Here is an 18,626-nt window from a genome sequence, read left to right as displayed (position 1 = left end):
GAATGGTGTCTGTACCAGCTCTTTCAGAGAATCGTTTGCAATTAATTAATAAGAACATAGAATGTTGAATGGTACAACCCAGTAAAGGCCCTTCAGCCCATAATGTTCTGCTGCCCTTTTTAAGATCAATCTTGTGTAACAGAAACTGCAAGGTATTGGACTACAAGACACTATGGAGGATAATAAAAACTGCTGAAAGGATCACTGGGGTCTCCTTCCCCCTTATTTGTGACATTTTTGCTGGGGATGTTGCATACAAAAGTCCCGAAGCATTGTTGAGGATCCCTACCACCCATCCCACAATCTCTTTGACCCACTATTTTCAGGAAGGAGGTACAGAAGCCTCAGGAATAGGACTTCCAGACTGAGTAACAGCTTCTTCCCTCAAGCTGTGAGACTAATTAATACCCTGCCATCACTGAGGTTGCGTCACTAGGACAGTAGAGCTGCTTGCTGTACTGTTTACTGTTTATCTGTGCTGTGCATTACATGCACTTTGAATTATATTTTACAAGGATGTTACAGAGGTTTTTTTTAATATGCTATATAAGCACAAGTGTGTGGGCATGTGGCCAAGTGGTTAAGGCATTGGACTAGCGACCTGAAGGTCGTGAGTTCGAGCCCCAGCCGACGCAACGTGTTGTGTCCTTGAGCAAGGCACTTAATCACACATTGCCCTGTGACAACACTGGTGCCAAGCTGTATGGGTCCTAATGCCCTTCCCTTGGACAACATTGCTGTTGTGGAGAGGGGAGACTTGCAGCATGGGTAACTGCTGGTCTTCCATACAACCTTGCCCAGGCCTGCGCCCTGGAGAGTGAAGACTTTCCAGGCGCAGATCCATGGTCTCGCAAGACTAACGGATGCCTTTAATAAGCACAAGTTGCTGTTCAATCTTTGCTCACATTTTGATCCCAGAAGTCTGTTCCCGCTATCCTTTTGGACAGTATATTTCAACTCCTATCACCTGTACACAGAACTATGCCTCACCAGAGCATCGCACACAAAATGCTGGAGGAATTCCACAGGCTAGGCAGCATCTATGGAAATGAATAAACAGTCAAGAGTGGCAATAGGAGATTTCACAGAGACGAGATTCTTTGGGCATGATAGAGACACCCAGGTGGTATGTTGTCCTCCCGCCAGGTTACAGGGTCAGCGATGTCTCAGATTGGGTTCACAGCATTTTAAGGGAGGGAGAGGAGCAGCCAGAAGTCTTGGTACATATTGGAACCAAAGGCATAGGTAGGAAAAGTGATGAAGGACATTCTGAAGAGAGATTTTAGGGAGCTTGGTAGAAAGCTGAAGAACAGGACTTCCAGGACAAACATCTCTGGAGGTCTGCCTGTGCCATACACCAGTGAAGATAATGATAGGATCATTGACAGATACACAGTATTCATGGCTGAGGAACTGGTGCAGGAGGCAGGGGTTCAGATTTATGGATCATTGGGATCTCTTCGGGGGAAGGTGCGACCTGTACAAAAGGGATGGGTTACACCTGAACACAAAGGGGACCAATATCCTAGCAGGGAAGTTTGCTAGAGCTGTTTGGGAGGGTTTAAAGTAATTTTGCAGGGGGATGGATACTCAAGTGATCATGATGAGGATAACGTAGTTGGTTTACAAACAGAGGCAGAATGTAGTGAGAGTGCTAGCAAAGAGAGGATGATGATAGGGCAAAATTCCAATAAAAAGATGAGTTGCAATGTAACAGGCAGACAAAATCAAAAAGTGTGAATAAAGGACTGAAGGTGTTAATGTTTAAATGTGCACAGTATATGGAATAAGGTAGATAAACTTGTAGCAAAGTTACAGTTTGGCTTGTATGACATTGTGAATTTCACAGAATTGTGGCTGAAAGATTATAGCTGGAGCTTAACCTCCAAGGATACATTTTGTATTGAAAGGACAGGCAAGTAGACAGAGCAGGAGGGGTGGTTCTGTTGGTAAAAAAAATGAAATCAAATCATTAGAAAGAACTTCTTCAGATATATAAAGTGTAAAAGGGAGGCAAGAGTAGATTATCAGACCGCTTGAAACAATGCTGGAGAGGTAGTAATGGTGGACAAGGAAATGACGGACGAACTGAATATGTACTTTGATTCAGTCTTCATTGTGGAAGACATTAGCAATATGCCAGAAGTTTGAGTGTGTCAAGGGCAGAGGTCCGTAAAGTTACCATTACTAGGGAGAAGGTGCTTGAGAAGCTGAAAGGTCCAAAGGTAAGTAAGTCACCTGGACCAGTGGTTTACACCTCATGGTTCTGAAAGAGGTGGCTGAAGGGATTGTGGAGGCATTATTATTAATCTTTCAAGAGTTAACAGATTCTGGTATTGTTCTAGAGGACTGTAAAATTGCAATTGTCGCTCTGCTCTTTGAGGGAGAAAAAAAGGCAAAAGAAATTATAGGCCATTTAGCCTAACCTCAGTGGTTGGAAAGATGTTGGAGTCAATTGCTGAGGATGAGGTTTTGGGGTACTTGGAGGCAGCATTGTTTCCTTAAGGGAAAATCTTACCTTACAAATCTGTTGGAATTCTTTGAAGAAATAACAAACAGGATAGACTTCTCCAATCCTGCCAAAGGGTTTTGGCCCGTAATGTCAACATACTCTTTTCCCAGATGCTGCCTGGCCTGCTAAGTTCCTCCAGCATTTTGTGTGTGTTGCTCAGATTTCCAGCATCTGCAGATTTTCTCTTGTTTGTGATTGGATTACTTCTCTGCGAAGTCTCTTCCAGGGATGCCTACCCTGAAGAAGTTCAAATCTTCCCTTTGATGGGAGATCAGTGAAACCCTCTCTCGCTGCTCCCCCGCTGTGATCCCTGCTGCTCTCTGCGTGCTTACCCAGACCCACTACTATAGCCATGTATCCTTTCTGGAAATATGTCTTCGCCGCCAGCTTGTCATCTGTGTTTCTCTACCCCCGCCCACCTTTTAAATCTATTCCTCAGCTTTTTTCTCCAGTCCTGCCAAAGGGTCTTGGCCCGAAATATCGACTGTACTCTTTTCCTAGATGCTGCTTGGCTTGCTGAATTCCTCCAGCATATTGTGCGTCTTAGACAAAGAAGAAATGGATTTTCAGAAAGCCTTTGACAAGATGCCACACATGAGGCTGCTTAACAAGAACCCATTGTATCACAAGAAAGATACTAGGGTGGATAGAGAATTAGCTGATTGGCAGGAGGCAAAGAGTGAGAATAAAGGGAGCCTTTTCTTGTTGGCTGCCGGTGACTAGTGGTGTTCTACATGGATCTGTGTTGGAATTGCTTCTTTTTATGTTGTGTGTCAATGATTCAGGCAATGGAATTGATGACTTCGTTGCAAAATTTGCTGACAACACAAAGGTAGGTGGAGGAGCAGGTAGTCTTGAGGAAGCAGAGACTGCAGGACTCAGACAAATTAGGAAAATGGGTAAAGAAATTGCAGATAGTGTCAGGAGTGTATGATCATGCACTTTGGTAGACGAAATAAAAGCATAGTCTATTCTTTAAATGGAGAGAAAATTCAAAAATCCAAGGTGCAAAGGGACTTGAGAGTTCTCATGCAGAAAAATTGATTCCGGTATTGAACAGCTTGTCATATGAGGAGCATTTGATGGTTCTGGGCCTCTACTCACTGGATCCAGGAGAATGAGGGGCAACCTAATTGAAACCTATCAAATGTTGAAAGACCTCAATAGAGTGGATGTGGAGAGAATGGTGGTGGAGTCTAAGACCAGAGGACGCAGGCTCAGAATAGATGGATGTCCTTTTAGAATGGAGATGAAGAAGAATTTCTTTAGCCGGAGAGGGGTGAATCTATGGAATTCGTCGCTACAGGTGGCTGTGGAGGCCAAGACATTGGGTATATTTAAGGCAGAAGTTGATAGGTTCTTGATTAGTCAGGGCATGAAGGGATATGGGGTGAAGAGCAGGAGACTGGGGCTGAGAGGGACACGGATCAGCCATGAAGGAATAGCGGAGCAGACTCATTGGGCCAAGTGGTCTAATTCTGCTCCTATATCTTATGGCTGATGTTTCGGGCCATGAGCCTTTATCATGACTACCAAGGTATGCTTCACCGGGGTACTTTTGCCAGTTAACTCAAATTCGAATCACCTAGTTACTAGTGTTAAGGGAGAACAATTACTAAGACAACCAAAGAGAGTGTAATGCCCTGGTTCACATCTGTACTGTTATGCTGTAGGTATTTCACTTAGCAGTCTGTTCTGCTTTCACCCTGTTTGGGTTATTGTTGAAGATAAGGGATAATGTGGAGTATGTGCTTTCCAAATAGGAGGAGGTTTACTTGGTGAGGGACAATAAGGTTGGTCTTGGGCTTTTGTTCGTCGGGACATGAAGAGAGAAGATGTTGGGGAGAACCGGTGGGAAACCCATTTGTTCGAGATGGATTGTGAGTGACGTTCGGAAGGTGGTGTAGGGGTTCACACTGACCGAGGGCCCAGCACGTGAGTGACAGAGAAGTTCAAGATGAGCTCCAATTTGTACACATTTGACTGTTTAATTAGAATGGGACCTTTTCTTTTTGTTATTCTTTACTAACCCTTTAAGTTACGATTCATAAATATAATTCCTTTAATTGTATGCAGTGTACTATCTGTCATTTCGTGGCACTAATTTGTAACAGGGTAGCAAATTACACGGCATCTACACAAACCGGGGTTTGGGGTGGGACAAGCCGTCTCAATCTCACAAGTTTGGCGGGACTCGAGAATGTCTTCCCTAGACTTATGCAGCCAAGGAAACCAAGGTGTTTCAAGAGTATATAGAACTTTATTAGCGCTTATATAATTGGCACTGGGAAGAATCACTAATGGTCTCTTCCCTTAATGCATCTTTTATACACAGTGAGGAATCACATTCCAAAACCCAAATAAGAAAGTAATTTAAACTATGATGTTCTTGAAGCATTATTGCATTTCATCGCATCTTATTCTAAGTTTCTCAATTATCTTTGTACATATTTATATATTTATTTAGAGATACGGCATGGAACAGATCCTTCTGGCTCAATGAGCTGCACCACCCAGCAACACAACTACTCAACCCTACCCTAATCACAGGAAAATCTTACTATGACCAATTAACCTACCAACCTGTATGTCTTTGGACTGTGGGAGGAAACCAGAGCACCCAGAGGAAACCCACACATTCTCAGGGAGCAATGTACAAATTTCTTATTGAGGCCATTAGAATTGAACTCTGTACTCCCAACACCCCAAGCTGTAATAGTGCTGTGCTAACCACTACACTACCATTATAAAATACTAACAGCAATTAATGTTTAAGGAATATTGGTTTAACTTTAATGTTCCCTTGGTACACACTTGTGCAAATCATTCATTTCAGAAGAAGCAGTATTCAGAAACAACATAAAATTAAATTGAGAGTTAGAGAGACCAGAAAACGCAACTGATGAAAGATAGCATGTGTTTGGAATAAATTTGCATCAAGCAGCTTAAGATTAATAGCCCATGACTTGCCTCCTGAAATTCAATATGATATTTCAACACCTCACCAGGATTTTTAAAAAGGGTCCACAACACTGCTCTGTACTCCTATTCTAATAATTCTCATGAGTTTGGATACTGATTTTTAGCAACTTGTATTGCCACTCATTAAAATCCCAAGCCAAATTACTGTGACTGCCGATTTTTCATAAAGATGGGTAAGTTTTCTGTTCTTTCTTTCTCAATGAATTCTAGCAGGCAAATTCTACATTTTGAATCAAATCTTTGAGGGCTATAGATATTGTAGGTGGGGATGAGGAAGTGAGGAAGGTTTGCACTTTTCAGATGTTCAGTGAAATCGTCTAACAGCTTCAGAAAGCAGACAGCAAGGTATTCAAGACGGCACATGTCATCATTGGGCCTCTTGGCACATGCATGAAGCAGAGTTGTCTTTGTGTGGTTTGAGCAGACATGGGCCCAGTCAGAAGAGTACTTTTTCTTCAGTGCCTGGATGAGGTTTTTCAAAAGCTTCAAACAGGGTTTTCTACAATATGAAAACAGTTTCAGTACAATGTTCCAAATTTTTTTTTGTCTGTTTTTCTCAGATCATAAACTGGAAGAAATTGCAACCTTTTGTTCAATCATTCAACAAATATTACTTTTAAAAAATCAACCTATGGAGCAAGTATTGACCCTGCCTACAATTGACCACCCAGTTGTAGAAAGGGTCAAAGGTACATCACACAAAGTCCACATCATGACCTGACAGCAGGAATATAACACAACTCAAGATGGCATTCCAGGCCCCTTTATTCTACAACAGCACAAGGCACAGAACCCAGTTTGAGTAGCCTGACAACCATCAACTAATTCAGAGAAATCAAAAATCCGGAATGGCAGCTGTTGGTTCATGAGACTTGCTATTTTAGCTAGCAGAGAGACCATGTTCAGTTTGCCAGTGTGTCTCACAGGCTAGCCTACACCTGTTGATCACAGCAGGCACGTAACCCTGGGGGAGGAATACCACTGAGCTCCCATTTTGTTTATAAATCACAACTTCTGTGCAAAGAGTTTGCAGTTAAAGGGGCTGAGATTAGACCTGATCAGCCAAAGTCTCCCTCATTGGCTTGTACTGTGGTGCAGTTTTAGTGCACCTGTGTGCCTCCACAGAATGCAGTAAACCTGCACCACAGTACAGGTCTCCCACCCAAGTCATTCTCTCATCTGACCCCCTTCCATCAGGCAAAATATTTAAAAGCTTGTAAAAGCTTTACTCAAGAACTGCTTCCATAACCACCTTTACTCTTCTCAGTTGATGTGTCTGTACCTCTGTTTCAATGTGTTTCTTTCACTCTTGTGTCCAACTGCCAGTTGTAAAGATAATTATTATCATAATACCTCTTGCCACCATTCAGGGCCCCAAACAGTACTTCCAAGTGAGGCAACACTTCATTTGTGAGTCTGTTGGGGTCATCTATTGCATCCGGTGCTCCTGGTGCAGCCTCTTCTACATCGGTGAACCCCGACGCAGATTGGGGAACTACTTCGTCGAGCACCTCTGCTCCGTCCGCCAAAACAGACAGGATCTCCCAGTAGCCACCCACTTCAACTCTGCTTCCCACTCCCATTCAGGTATGTCCATACATGGCCTCCTCTACTGCCATGATGAGGCTAAACTCAGGTTGGAGGAGCGACACCTCATATACCATCTAGGTAGTCTCCAGCCCCTTGGTATGAACATAGAATTCTCCACCTTCCAGTAATTCCCTCCCCCTCCCTTCCCCTACCCTATGTCACTCTGCCCCCTCCCCCAGCTGCCTATCACCTCCCTCATGGTTCCACCTCCTTCTACTACCCATTGTGTTTTCTCCTATTCTTTCTTCACCTTTCCTGCCTATCCCCTCCCTGCTTCCCCTCCCCCACCCCTTTATCTTTCCCCTTACTGGTTTTTCACCTGGAGCCTACCAGCCTTCTACTTCCCACCCTCCCCCCCACCTTCTTTATAGGGCCTCTGCCCCTTCCCCCTACAGTCCTGATGAAGGGTTCCCGCCCGAAACGTCAACCGATCTTTTCCACAGATGCTGCCCGACCTGCTGAGTTCCTCCAGCGTGTTGTGAGTGTTGCTTATCATAATACCCTTGTTTAACACTCTGTCACAGATCACAAACACCAGAGACTCTACAGAAGCTGGAAATACTGAGCACCACACAGAAAATGCTGGAGGGACTCATCAGGTGAAGCAGCATCTATACAGAAGATTAGATTAGATTAGATTCAACTTTATTGTCATTGTGCCAAGTACAGATACAAAGCCAATGAAATGCATTTAGCATCTGACCAGAAATGCAAAGAATAGTGTTATTTACAAAATAACCGCGAATAAAAAAAGTGCTACAGCACACAGATATAAAAGTACTGAGACGGTACAATATGGGTGCAATACTGCTTAGCGCTGTGATGTGAGGTTCAGCAGGGTCACAGCCTCAGGGAAGAAGCTGTTCCTGTGCCTGCTGGTGCAGGAGCGGAGGCTCCTGTAGCGTCTACTGGATGGGAGGAGAGTAAAAAGTCCATGGTTAGGGTGAGATGCATCCCTGATAATGCTTTTCGCCCTGCCCAGGCAGTGTTTATGGTAGATGTTCTCAATGGTGGGCAATTGGGTGCCGATAATCCGCTGGGCAGTTTTCACCACATGCTGGAGTGCTTTGCAGTCCGATACAGGACAATTGCCATACCACACTGAGATGCAGTTGGTGAGTATACTTTACTTTATACTTTTTACTTTATTGTCGCCAAACAATTGGTACTAGAATGTACAATCATCACAGTGATATTTGATTCTGCGCTTTACACTCCCTGGATTACAAATATTAAATATTAAAAAGTTAAAATTAGTAAATATTAAAAATTACTCAGTATGCTCTCAATGGTACAGCGGTAAAAGTACCATTTTATAAACAGTTGATGTTTCAGGCTGAGACCCTTCATCAAGACATGTTATTAGTTCCTGAAGAACTCTTAGCCTGAAAAGTCGACTGTTTAAGTGCTTTGAGAAGTTACATAGAAAACCTACAGCACAATACAGGCCCTTCGGCCCACAAAGCTGTGCCAAACAAGTCTTTACCTTAGGAATTACCTAGGGTTTCCCATAGCCCTCTGTTTTTCTGAGCTCCATGTACCTGTCCAGGAGTCTCTTAAAAGACCTTATCGTGTCCGCCTCCACCATCGTCGTCGGCAGCCCATTCCATGCACTCACCGCTTTGCATAAAAAACTTACCCCTGACATCTCCTCTGTACCTACTTCCAAGCACCTTAAAACTGTGCCCTCTCATGCTAGCTATTTCAGCCCTGGGAAAAAGCCTCTGACTATCCGCACAATCAATGCCTCTCATTATCTTGTACACCTCTATCAGGTCATCTCTCATCCTCCGTCGCTCCAAGGAGAAAAGGCCAAGTTGGTTATGGCTAGAATCAACTCCTGTTTCAGTAAGAAGCTGGGCCCACTTCAATTTACATATTGCCATAATAGGTCTACAGCAGATGCGATCCCATTGGCTCTTCACGTGGCTTTGGATCACCTGGACAATACAAATACTTACATTGGGTGCAGTTTATTGACTACAACTCAGCATTTAACACAATCATTCATACAGTCCTGACTGAAAAGATCCAGAACCTAGCCCCCTGTAACTCTTTCTGCAACTGGATCCTCTACTTCCTCACCAGAAGACCACAGTCTGGGTGGACTGGAAATAACATCTCCATCTCTCTGACAATCAACACCGGCACACTACAAGGATATGTGCTTAGCCCACTGCTCTGCTCTTTCCACACCCATGACTGTGTGGTTAGGCACAGCTGAAATGCCATCAATAAATTTGTGAATGACACAATTATTCTTGGCAGAATTTTAGATGGTGATGAGAGGGCATACAGGAGCAAGATATACCAGCTAGTTGAGTGGTGTCGCATAAACAATCTTGCACTCAATATCAGTATGACCAAAGAATTGATTGAGGACTTCAAAAAGGGTAGGCTGAGGGAACACACACCAGTCTTCACAGAGGGATCAGAGGTGGGAAGAGTGATCCATTTCAAGTTCCTGGGTGTCAACATCTCTGAGGATCTATCCTGGGCCCAACAGATCAACACAGTGACAAAGAAGGGATGACAGCGGTAGATTTCATCAGGAATTTGAGGAGATTTGGTATGACACCAGACACTTGCAAATTTCTACAGACTTATCATGGAGAGTATTCCAACTGACTGCATCACTGTCTGGTGGGTGGCGGGGGGCTACTGCACAAGATTGAAAGAAGTTGCAGAAAGTTGTGAGCTCAGGCAGCTCCATCATGGGTACTAGCCTCCATAGCCACCAGGCCATTTTCAAGGAGCGATGCCTCAAAAAGGCAGCATCCATCATTAAGGACTCCCCTCACCCAGGACATGCCCTGATGTCATCGCCACAATCAGGAAGGAGGTACAAGAGCCCGAAAGCACACACTCAATGATTCAGGAACAGCTTCTTCCCCTCTGCCATCAAATTTCTGAATGGACATTGAACCCATTATAGCAATTCATTTTTCCCCCAGACAATTAAAGCATGGAATAATCTTCATCCTACCACAGTCATTCAACCAAACCAATTAAATTTAAGGCAGCTTTTCTTCTTCAAAAATCTCCTTCTTAAGCCCACCCTCCACCACCTCCTGTTTAAATTCCATGTGGAATATTTTGGAGGATCAAGAACCAAGAACCATGTCCACTACCTCGCTATTTTTTTGCACTACTTATTTAATTTACTATAATAAAAAGCGTCTATCGGAAACCCACTTGTGGACTTGTACCTTAACAATCTGGTATTTCTTCAGGATCCTGTCTTTTGGGACTGCCTGATAAAGGAAGCTATTGAAATAAAACTAGAGGAAAAGAATTTTAACTGGTAAATGCAAATCAGTTTTTGTTCACATCAAGCCACTGCTTGGCAATAACCGTTAATGTTAGCATTTTGCATTTTAGAAACTAATCTTTGTCTCTCTCATCTGATTTGAACAATTTTTAGGGTGCAGTTTCACGAAGTCTCATCTTGAAAATGGAAAAAAAACATTTCATTTTGGAAAGGGCCGAAGAAAACCCTAAAATAGCTTGCTTTTGATGAAAAGGGAAAAATAAAATAGTTCCTTAGTTTAAAAACACAAACACACCAGATCCTGAAAAAAAAATAAAGGGACAAGCAGTCCAACAGAGAGGAAAAAAAACTGACATGTGGTCTGAGAGGAAAAAAGCTATGAAGGGTTGGTACTAAGCATCCAACAAGAAAAAGGCAAAGTGTGTTCAGCTCATCATATATTTGTGAGGAATTGTGAAGCAGCAAAGAATCAAGAAAATTTGTGAACAAGAAAGTGAGGGAGAAAGGACCAAGAAACTAGAGAGTGAGAGAGGAGAAAGAAGGAAGGAGACATTAACCTTAACCCAGGCCCAAAATCTCAGCACCATGGACGTAAACCAAAATACCTGTGTGGTTTGTGCTCGTATGCTGTTAAAGATTATGGCATTCAGTGCTCGATGTGTACAAATTGGTTTCATTTTCATTGTTCTAATGTGTCCAATGATACTGTTAATTTTCACTTCAAAAACTTAAGTGCCATTTGGCTATGCCCAGTGTGTGATGTCATTAACTTCGCAAGTTCATTTTTGATTCACCAAACGACCTTGCAAGTATGCTCAACTTGAGTAACTGCTTTGAAAGCCTTGCATCCTTGAAAGAAAACTCTGATTGTGATGAATGGAACCATGCAATTTTAAGATCATCCAGCCCAAATTGTGCTGGTCATTTACCCAAAATAATCCTGAAAAAAACTGCTTCTGGGTGGACTCGTGTAATGACACCCAAACCCTCCTCCACTGAAATGTGTGAAGACAAAAGATGGCTGGACCATTGTTGGGAAAGATGGTAACAGCAACACCCCCATTGATGACAATCCCCAGCCCTCCCCTTCCGCTAGCACTAACTGTAAATATGTTGACGGACAAAGAAATGCACGCAATGCTTGCAATAAAACTCAAAATACTAAAAGAGACAGTGCTCGCAAAGATATTAGTAAAAATAATGGGATTAAAATTGCTATCATTAATTGCCGCAGTATAAAAGGAAAATCGTCTGTGATTAATTCATTTATTGAAACCGAAAATACTGACATTTTAATTGGGACTGAATCTTGGCTTGATCCTTTAATTAAATCTGAGATATTCCCTTCTCATTTTCAAATTTTTAGAAAGGACAGAACCTCTCAAGGAGGTGGTGTTTTTATCAGTGTGTACAATACTGTTCCTTGCTTTGAAAGAACTGACTTAGGCAGAGACTCTGAGCAAATTTGGTGTCAAGCTACACTTCAGGGACAAATGGTGCAGATCGGGAGTTTTTACCCTCCACCTGATGCTACGTCCGGGCCTCTTTTAGATCTTGAATCAAGCATTTCCAAAATAAATGCCTCGTCGCGCTCTCCGTTTATTATCCTGGGGGGTAATTTTAGTGTCCAGGTGTAGATTGGACTGACGGCACACACAGTGAACCAAAAGGTGCTCTTCAGGAAGCTCTGGCTGACTTGTTTCTGAAAAATCATCTGTCTCAGAAAGGTACTTTTCCTACCAGACATGATGATACATGTGGTGCCAAAAACACCTTAGATTTATTGCTGACTTCACATCCAGATTTAATTTCGGAGGTTTCACCCAGTGCTGGAATCAGTGGTCATTTTATTATCCAAGCAAAACTGCACACGAAGATTAAAGTTCCCGCTAAACCACCTCGTAAAATTCCGCTTTGGAGAAAGGTGAACAGTGAGGAATTCAAGGACTTAGCAAAACAACTTGGGAGAGACTTCTTTAACTTACAGCAAGACAAAAGATCTGTTGAAGACAACTGGGTGTGGCTGAGAGACTCACTAAATGATATTGTTATGAATCATGTTCCTGGTAAATTTATTAAGGGCCGTATGCGTTCTCCTTGGTTTTCAGCGAAATTATCTTTGTAGTAAGAAAGAGAAACTTTACATCCGTGCCAAAAAAAGTGGTACAAGACTGGACTGGGACAAGTTCACCAGAGTGCGGAAGCAAGTTGACTGTATCATTAGGAGTGCTCATAAACAACATGTTTCCTCAATTCTTGAGGGAGAGCATCCTAAGGATTTTTGGAGATATGTGAAATCCAGACGGACAGACAACACTGGTGCCCAGATACTAAAGGTGAACAACTGTGATCACTGAGGACCAGGAGAAAGCAGAAGCTCTTGAAAACCAATTCCAAAATGTTTTTACCTGGGAAGATGCGGAACCTTCATCTTTTCCTGATCTACCGCCCAGCCTGTATACTGATATGCCTTCAATCGAAATTGAGGTTGAAGGTGTCAAAAAGTTACTGCTCAACATCAATACGACAAAAGCTATTGGGCCAGACCAGATTCAGAATCAAGCCCTTAAGATCGCAGCTGAAGAACTAGCTCCTGTCCTGCATTTTATTTTCCAGCAGTCGCTTGACTCAGGTGATCTTCCCCTGGATTGAAGAAAGGCAAACATCACTCCTCTCTTTAAGAAGGGTCCAACCACCAACCCAGCAAATTATCGTCCTATTTCTTTAACAAGCACTTGCTGTAAACTCTTGGAGCATATAATTGACAGCAATCTGATGAGGTACCTTGGCAGACGCAATATTCTTGCTGACAACCAGCATGCTTTTAGGAAGCATACATCATGCGAGTCTCAGCTTATCCTGACAATAAATGACCTGGCCAAGAATTTTGATAACAATGTCATCAATGATTTAGAAGTGCTCGACTTCTCCAAAGCATTTGATGTTATTCCCCACCAAAGATTACTTAGGAAGCTCGACTTCTACGGTGTTCGCTCCGATACTGAAAGGTAGATTTCTAGTTTCTTGGCAAAACGTCTTCAACATGTGTGTGTGAATGGAAAAAGTTCTAAATGGCGTCCAGTGTTAAGTGGTACACCCCAGGGTACAGTGCTGGGCCCACATTTGTTTTTACTTTACATTAATGACATCCACAAAAAAGTCACAAGCACCATCAGACTTTTAGCTGATGGTTGTTTGATATACCAGCCAATTAAGTCAACTGATGATGAAGATGCTCTCCAAAACGATCTTGATAGTATGGTTGAGTGGTCTCAACAACGGGGCATGCAATTCAATCCTTCCAAATGTGAAACCATGCGTGTCACCAGGAAGAGAAAACCAGGTAAAACATCATATAAAATTCTAGGTGTCCCCCTTGAAGAAACCAAACATATCAAGTATCTTGGTATTAAAATCCAGAATGATCTACGCTGAAATAGTCAGACGCATCATGCAACAGGAGTCCTAAATTTTTTGAGACGCAATTTTCATCATTGTTCAGCTTCAGTTAAGAAGAAATTGTACCTTACCATTGTTAGGCCACATTTGGAATATGCAGTTGCTGCATGGGACCCATACACAAACAAAAACACTACTTCCATCGAGCGAGTCCAAAGACAGGCAGCCGGATTTGTCACAAATACCTATGAGAGAGAAACAAGTGTTACTCAACTTTTAAATTCATTGAAGTAAATTTAAAGATAGACATGAAGCACACCGCCTGACCTGTTTTTACAAAATGTTAAATGGTCAGCTCGACATAGTCTACCAATCCCACATCAAACCCAAGCCTGTTAGGAGCAGACGAGGGCACTCAACTCAATTTGAAATACTAACTACCAAGTCAGATGTATACAGCAATTTATTTTTCCCCCACACAATTAAAGCATGGAATAATCTTCATCCTACCACAGTCACACAACCAAACCCAATTAAATTTAAGGCAGCTTTTCTTCTTCAAAAATCTCCACCTTAAGCCCACCCTCCGCCACCTCCAGTTTAAATTCCATGTGGAATATTTTGGAGGATCAAGAACCAACCAAGAAAACAAACACAAAGGATTCATTCTCAGCACTGGAATTTGATTGTAAACAAGGTGGGAGAGTGGAAACCTGATTGGATGAGTACTAGCCAATCAGGAGGGACGGACCACAGGGTATGAATACCACTGGACTAGACATGCCCAGGCATCATCCCTGATGAAGATGGCGGAGTTTGGCATTGTAACATCAGTTATATTTTTTTATTCTTGACTAAGGATTGAGAGTCAACAAATGATTTATTGTAAATAAGTTTATTTTTTGAATAAGGACTCAGAGTCAATGAATGGTTTTTGTAAATAATTTTATTTTGTAATATTTATGACTAAAGTATATTTTTGGAGTAAAAAAATCAGTTATAATTGATACCTGTACTCGACTGGAAGCCCGAGAAGAATTTATTCATCACATACAGTGGGAAAGCACTGGATCTTTTTTAAAACTAATATATATATATATATATATTCTTACTGTAATTCAGTTTTCATTATGTATTGCAATGTACTGCTGCTGCATAACAACATATTTCACATCATGTGCCAGTGATATTAAACCTGATTCTGTCTTGTACACTTGTGAATCCCATTATTTGCATAGTTAAGTACCGAGCATAATACATATTTCAGGTGTTAATAACCAATTAAATCTATGTGTTAAAGGGCAATAATACTTGAGTATTAGTCAAATAACTGTCCAGTAGCCAGTATCGCCCTAGAATCCTCCATCTGCATCTTTACTTGGTCTGTTCGGTGACCCTGGTTCCAAGGCTCAAACAGAAAAGCTGTACAAGAGTTGGCCTTTCACAGGCCGTGGTCAGCCTGGGTGACTTCATTATGTCTAAACACTGTCTCTGTCAGCTAATCATCCTGCTTTTGTCTTACTGAACACATAGAAAAGGCTGTACAAAGTGCCTATGCTCTATTACCACACTATTTTAACCTTTTCCTTGCTGCAACTTGCACACAGTGAATGGTCACGTAGTAACTCTTCAGTCTCCGTGTGACCATATGTCTCCCTACCTCATGAGAGGCATAACGGAAGCTTCTGGATTCACACCTCATGGGTTTTGATCAGTCACTTCCTCCAGCCACCATAAACAGAGGACAGGGGAGTAACATGCAGAGGTGCAGAACAATATCACTATCTTGTACTTCTTGGTAGACAGGAAGAAAATTATGGAAATGGGAGCAAACACAGCATTACGTACTGTAGTAAAAGCAATGCAGCAAACCTACAACATTTGAGTGAGTTTTCCCCACAGCAAATCTCCTAGCTGCTATGGTTCTTCAGCATCTTCTTCTCAATGTGCAAGAATGATATTAGCCACATTTCTGCAAGGATTAAAACAAAAGTTGAAATCCCAACAAATGTTATTAACCATACTGTTTGGCAGCCCCCCCTGCACCACCAACCACTCCACTTTGGATTCGGGTACAAGACTGTGTAATGACTATTAGATGAACAGACCCACATGCATACTATTCCCATAAAAGCCATTGTTAAATCAACGTAAGACCATAAAATATAGGAGCAGCATTGGGCCATTTGGCCCATCAAGTCTGCTCTGCCATTTCATCGTGACTAATCCGATTTTACTCCCAGTGCCAATCTCCTGCCTTCTCCCTGTATCCCTTCATGCCCTGACCAATCAATAGATCCTGTGTTTCAAAGGAAGATATCTGTGTGGCTACCTTCCACTGGGCTTTCTTTTCATGCTGTCGTAACGTTTGCAAAGATGCAACAGAATCTACTTTTTCAAGCACGCCTGGCTTTCTGCTGACATTATAGGAGAAAACAGAAGAACTGAAGAAATTCCACCAGCAATTCCACTGCCCCATGCCCACAAAACTCAAATAAAATTTTGTGCACATGAACATGGAGAACATTTCAATCTGTAGATGGTGGGGGGGGGGGGGGGGAGGATGGTTTGCCCATTGTGTATAACAACAAGAAATTCTATTTGAAGTTACTTTAATACAGCTAACTGTCCTAAAGCATTTTCATAGAAGTGTAATCTAACAAACTTTGCAATACCACCGAAACAGGTCCATGGTGGATGCCATCTCCCTGGTCCTACTTTCATCTCTGGAGGATTTGAATAAAAGACACCTACTAAAGATTCCTATTTATTGACTACAGCTTTGCTTTCAATATCATAATTCCAAACAAACTCATTGGTCTGAGACTCAGTACAACCTTTTCAAGTATGCGGAATTATGTTCCACATAGCCATCGAAAAGGCAGACATAGCTGGCTACAACTTGAGTTTGCAGAAAGTGGGAGGAGCCGCAAGAGAAGTTGTTGAGTGCGAGGACCAGTTCCACCAGATGGTGGAGGGAAACTTGTTGGGCCTATTTTTGTGAAATAAGTGGGGAGATTTAAGGCCTTTCTGATGAAAGATAGAAACGTATAGAGACTGGATATCCACGGTGAAAATGAGGCAATTTGGACCAGTGAACTAGAAGCTGTTGAAGAGACCAAGAGCATGTGAAATGTCTTGGATGTGCGTGGGGAGGGACCGGACCAAGGGGGATAAAATGAAGTCGAGATCTGCGGACGTGAGATCAGCGGAGCAGGCAGACACAAAGGGCCTGTCCAGACAGTCAGGTTTGTGGATCTTGGGTAGGAAGTAGAAGTTAACAGTGCGGAGTAAGGGAACCACGTGTTTGGTAGCAGTGGATGGGAGATCTCCAGAGTTGGAGATCATCCTCATGAAGACATGTGCCTTTCTAAATGCAATACTCTAACCTTCCATATGCAGTATTGTAAAAAAAATTGAACTATCAAATATTGAAAGGACTAGATAGTGTGGACAGGCAGAGTATGTTTCCAATAATGGGAGGGTCTAGGATGAGAGGGCACAGCCTCAGAATAGAAAGACGAGATGAGGAGGAATTTCTTTGGCCAGAGGGAGATGAATCTGTGGAAGTCATTGCCATAGATAGCTGTGGAGGCCAAGTGATTGGGTCTATTTAAAGTGGAAGTTGATAGGCTCTTGGTTACTCAGAGCATCAAAGGTTATGGGCAGAAGGCAGACTAGTGGGGTTGAGACGGAAACTAATTCAGCCACAATTGAACGGTCAATGGGCCAAATTGCCTCATTCGGCTCCTATGTCTTACGCTATGAAGATTACAGTTTTGTTGCCATATGCTCTTGCATAACAAATTGAGGCTTCAAGAAGTTATTGTAGACAGGTCTTTCCAGGGAGCTAACAATCCAGAACTTGACAATGAAAACAGAAGGTAGGCACAATATATAAGCAATCAGAAGACCACAGAACTGGAACATGGTCACCAATCAGGAGCTGGTAACATGTCTACTGCAGTGCACAATGCAAGGCACATGAACAATCATTTATGCTTAGCTTGAGACCTGTGAATTGATAGTAGCTTAAATTATTTGTAATAGTAGTTACAGTATTAACAATGTCTGCTGGAAGTAAGGTGGCCTCTGTTAGTTGGGGGCACCCGTAGGTGCTGCGTCCTAGCTGTCATATGCAAGCCAAGGCAGTACCCTATGGAGAGCTAGCTGTTACCCATGCAGCAGGTGCCCCCTCTCCATGCAGCTGATGAATCCAAAGGAATAACAGAGACTAATACACCTTGGCAGCAGCGACATTGTAGAAGTTTCCAGTCAGTGTTGAACTCAACGTAGGACTGCCTTCGGGACACCAGCTCCAGATTTTTCCCCTCGAGGTTTACTCTGGAAGCCTTCCCTATGAGTGGGTATAGACACGAGGCAATGGAGGTTTGGGATCAGAGTTTTCCTTCCCCTAAATGAGCATCCACTGAATTCTGGTTTTGTATTATGGATTCTCTAGCTATGTCTGAACTCTGCCTAGGACGGTCCCAAACCTGGCTGTGAGATTTGTGCGTGAGGCTAGCAACCCCATCCCATAAGAAAAACCCAGAACTACAGAAACGTCAATAGATGCTCCAAGGACCTTATCGATGGGAGAGAAAGGATCTTTGAAGATGGGCTACACCTGGGGATAACGGGAGACTGGCCCAACTGGAGAGCCGCAATCGGTGGCTTATGGCCCAGCAGGGATGAAAAACTTAAAAAAGAATCTATGACTGGATACTGTAATGACATGGATGGTCATGAAGGAATGGAGTAGATAAACTATTTCAGAAATCACAGATACTATTGAAAGACAAGGTAGTTACCATTGTCACAACCACAAAGTGTGGTGTTGAATTAAGACTATATAATTGTTATTTTCTTTAC

At 42.5% G+C, this 18,626-nt stretch overlaps 1 protein-coding gene across 1 annotated transcript in view; it reads right to left on the bottom strand.

The window, feature by feature from the left end:
• Positions 1-18,626, bottom strand: part of LOC140211023 (cyclic GMP-AMP synthase-like) — a 43,720-nt gene that overhangs the window by 11,828 nt on the left and 13,266 nt on the right. The window contains exon 3 of the mRNA XM_072280378.1: positions 13,886-13,999. Within this exon, the coding sequence (XP_072136479.1) occupies positions 13,886-13,999 (114 nt within the window). The remainder of the gene's footprint in view (positions 1-13,885; positions 14,000-18,626) is intronic.

Source organism: Mobula birostris, chromosome 2 (genome assembly GCF_030028105.1).
Source record: "Mobula birostris isolate sMobBir1 chromosome 2, sMobBir1.hap1, whole genome shotgun sequence".
NCBI lineage: Eukaryota > Metazoa > Chordata > Chondrichthyes > Myliobatiformes > Myliobatidae > Mobula > Mobula birostris.
This window is presented reverse-complemented; position numbering and strand designations above follow the sequence as displayed.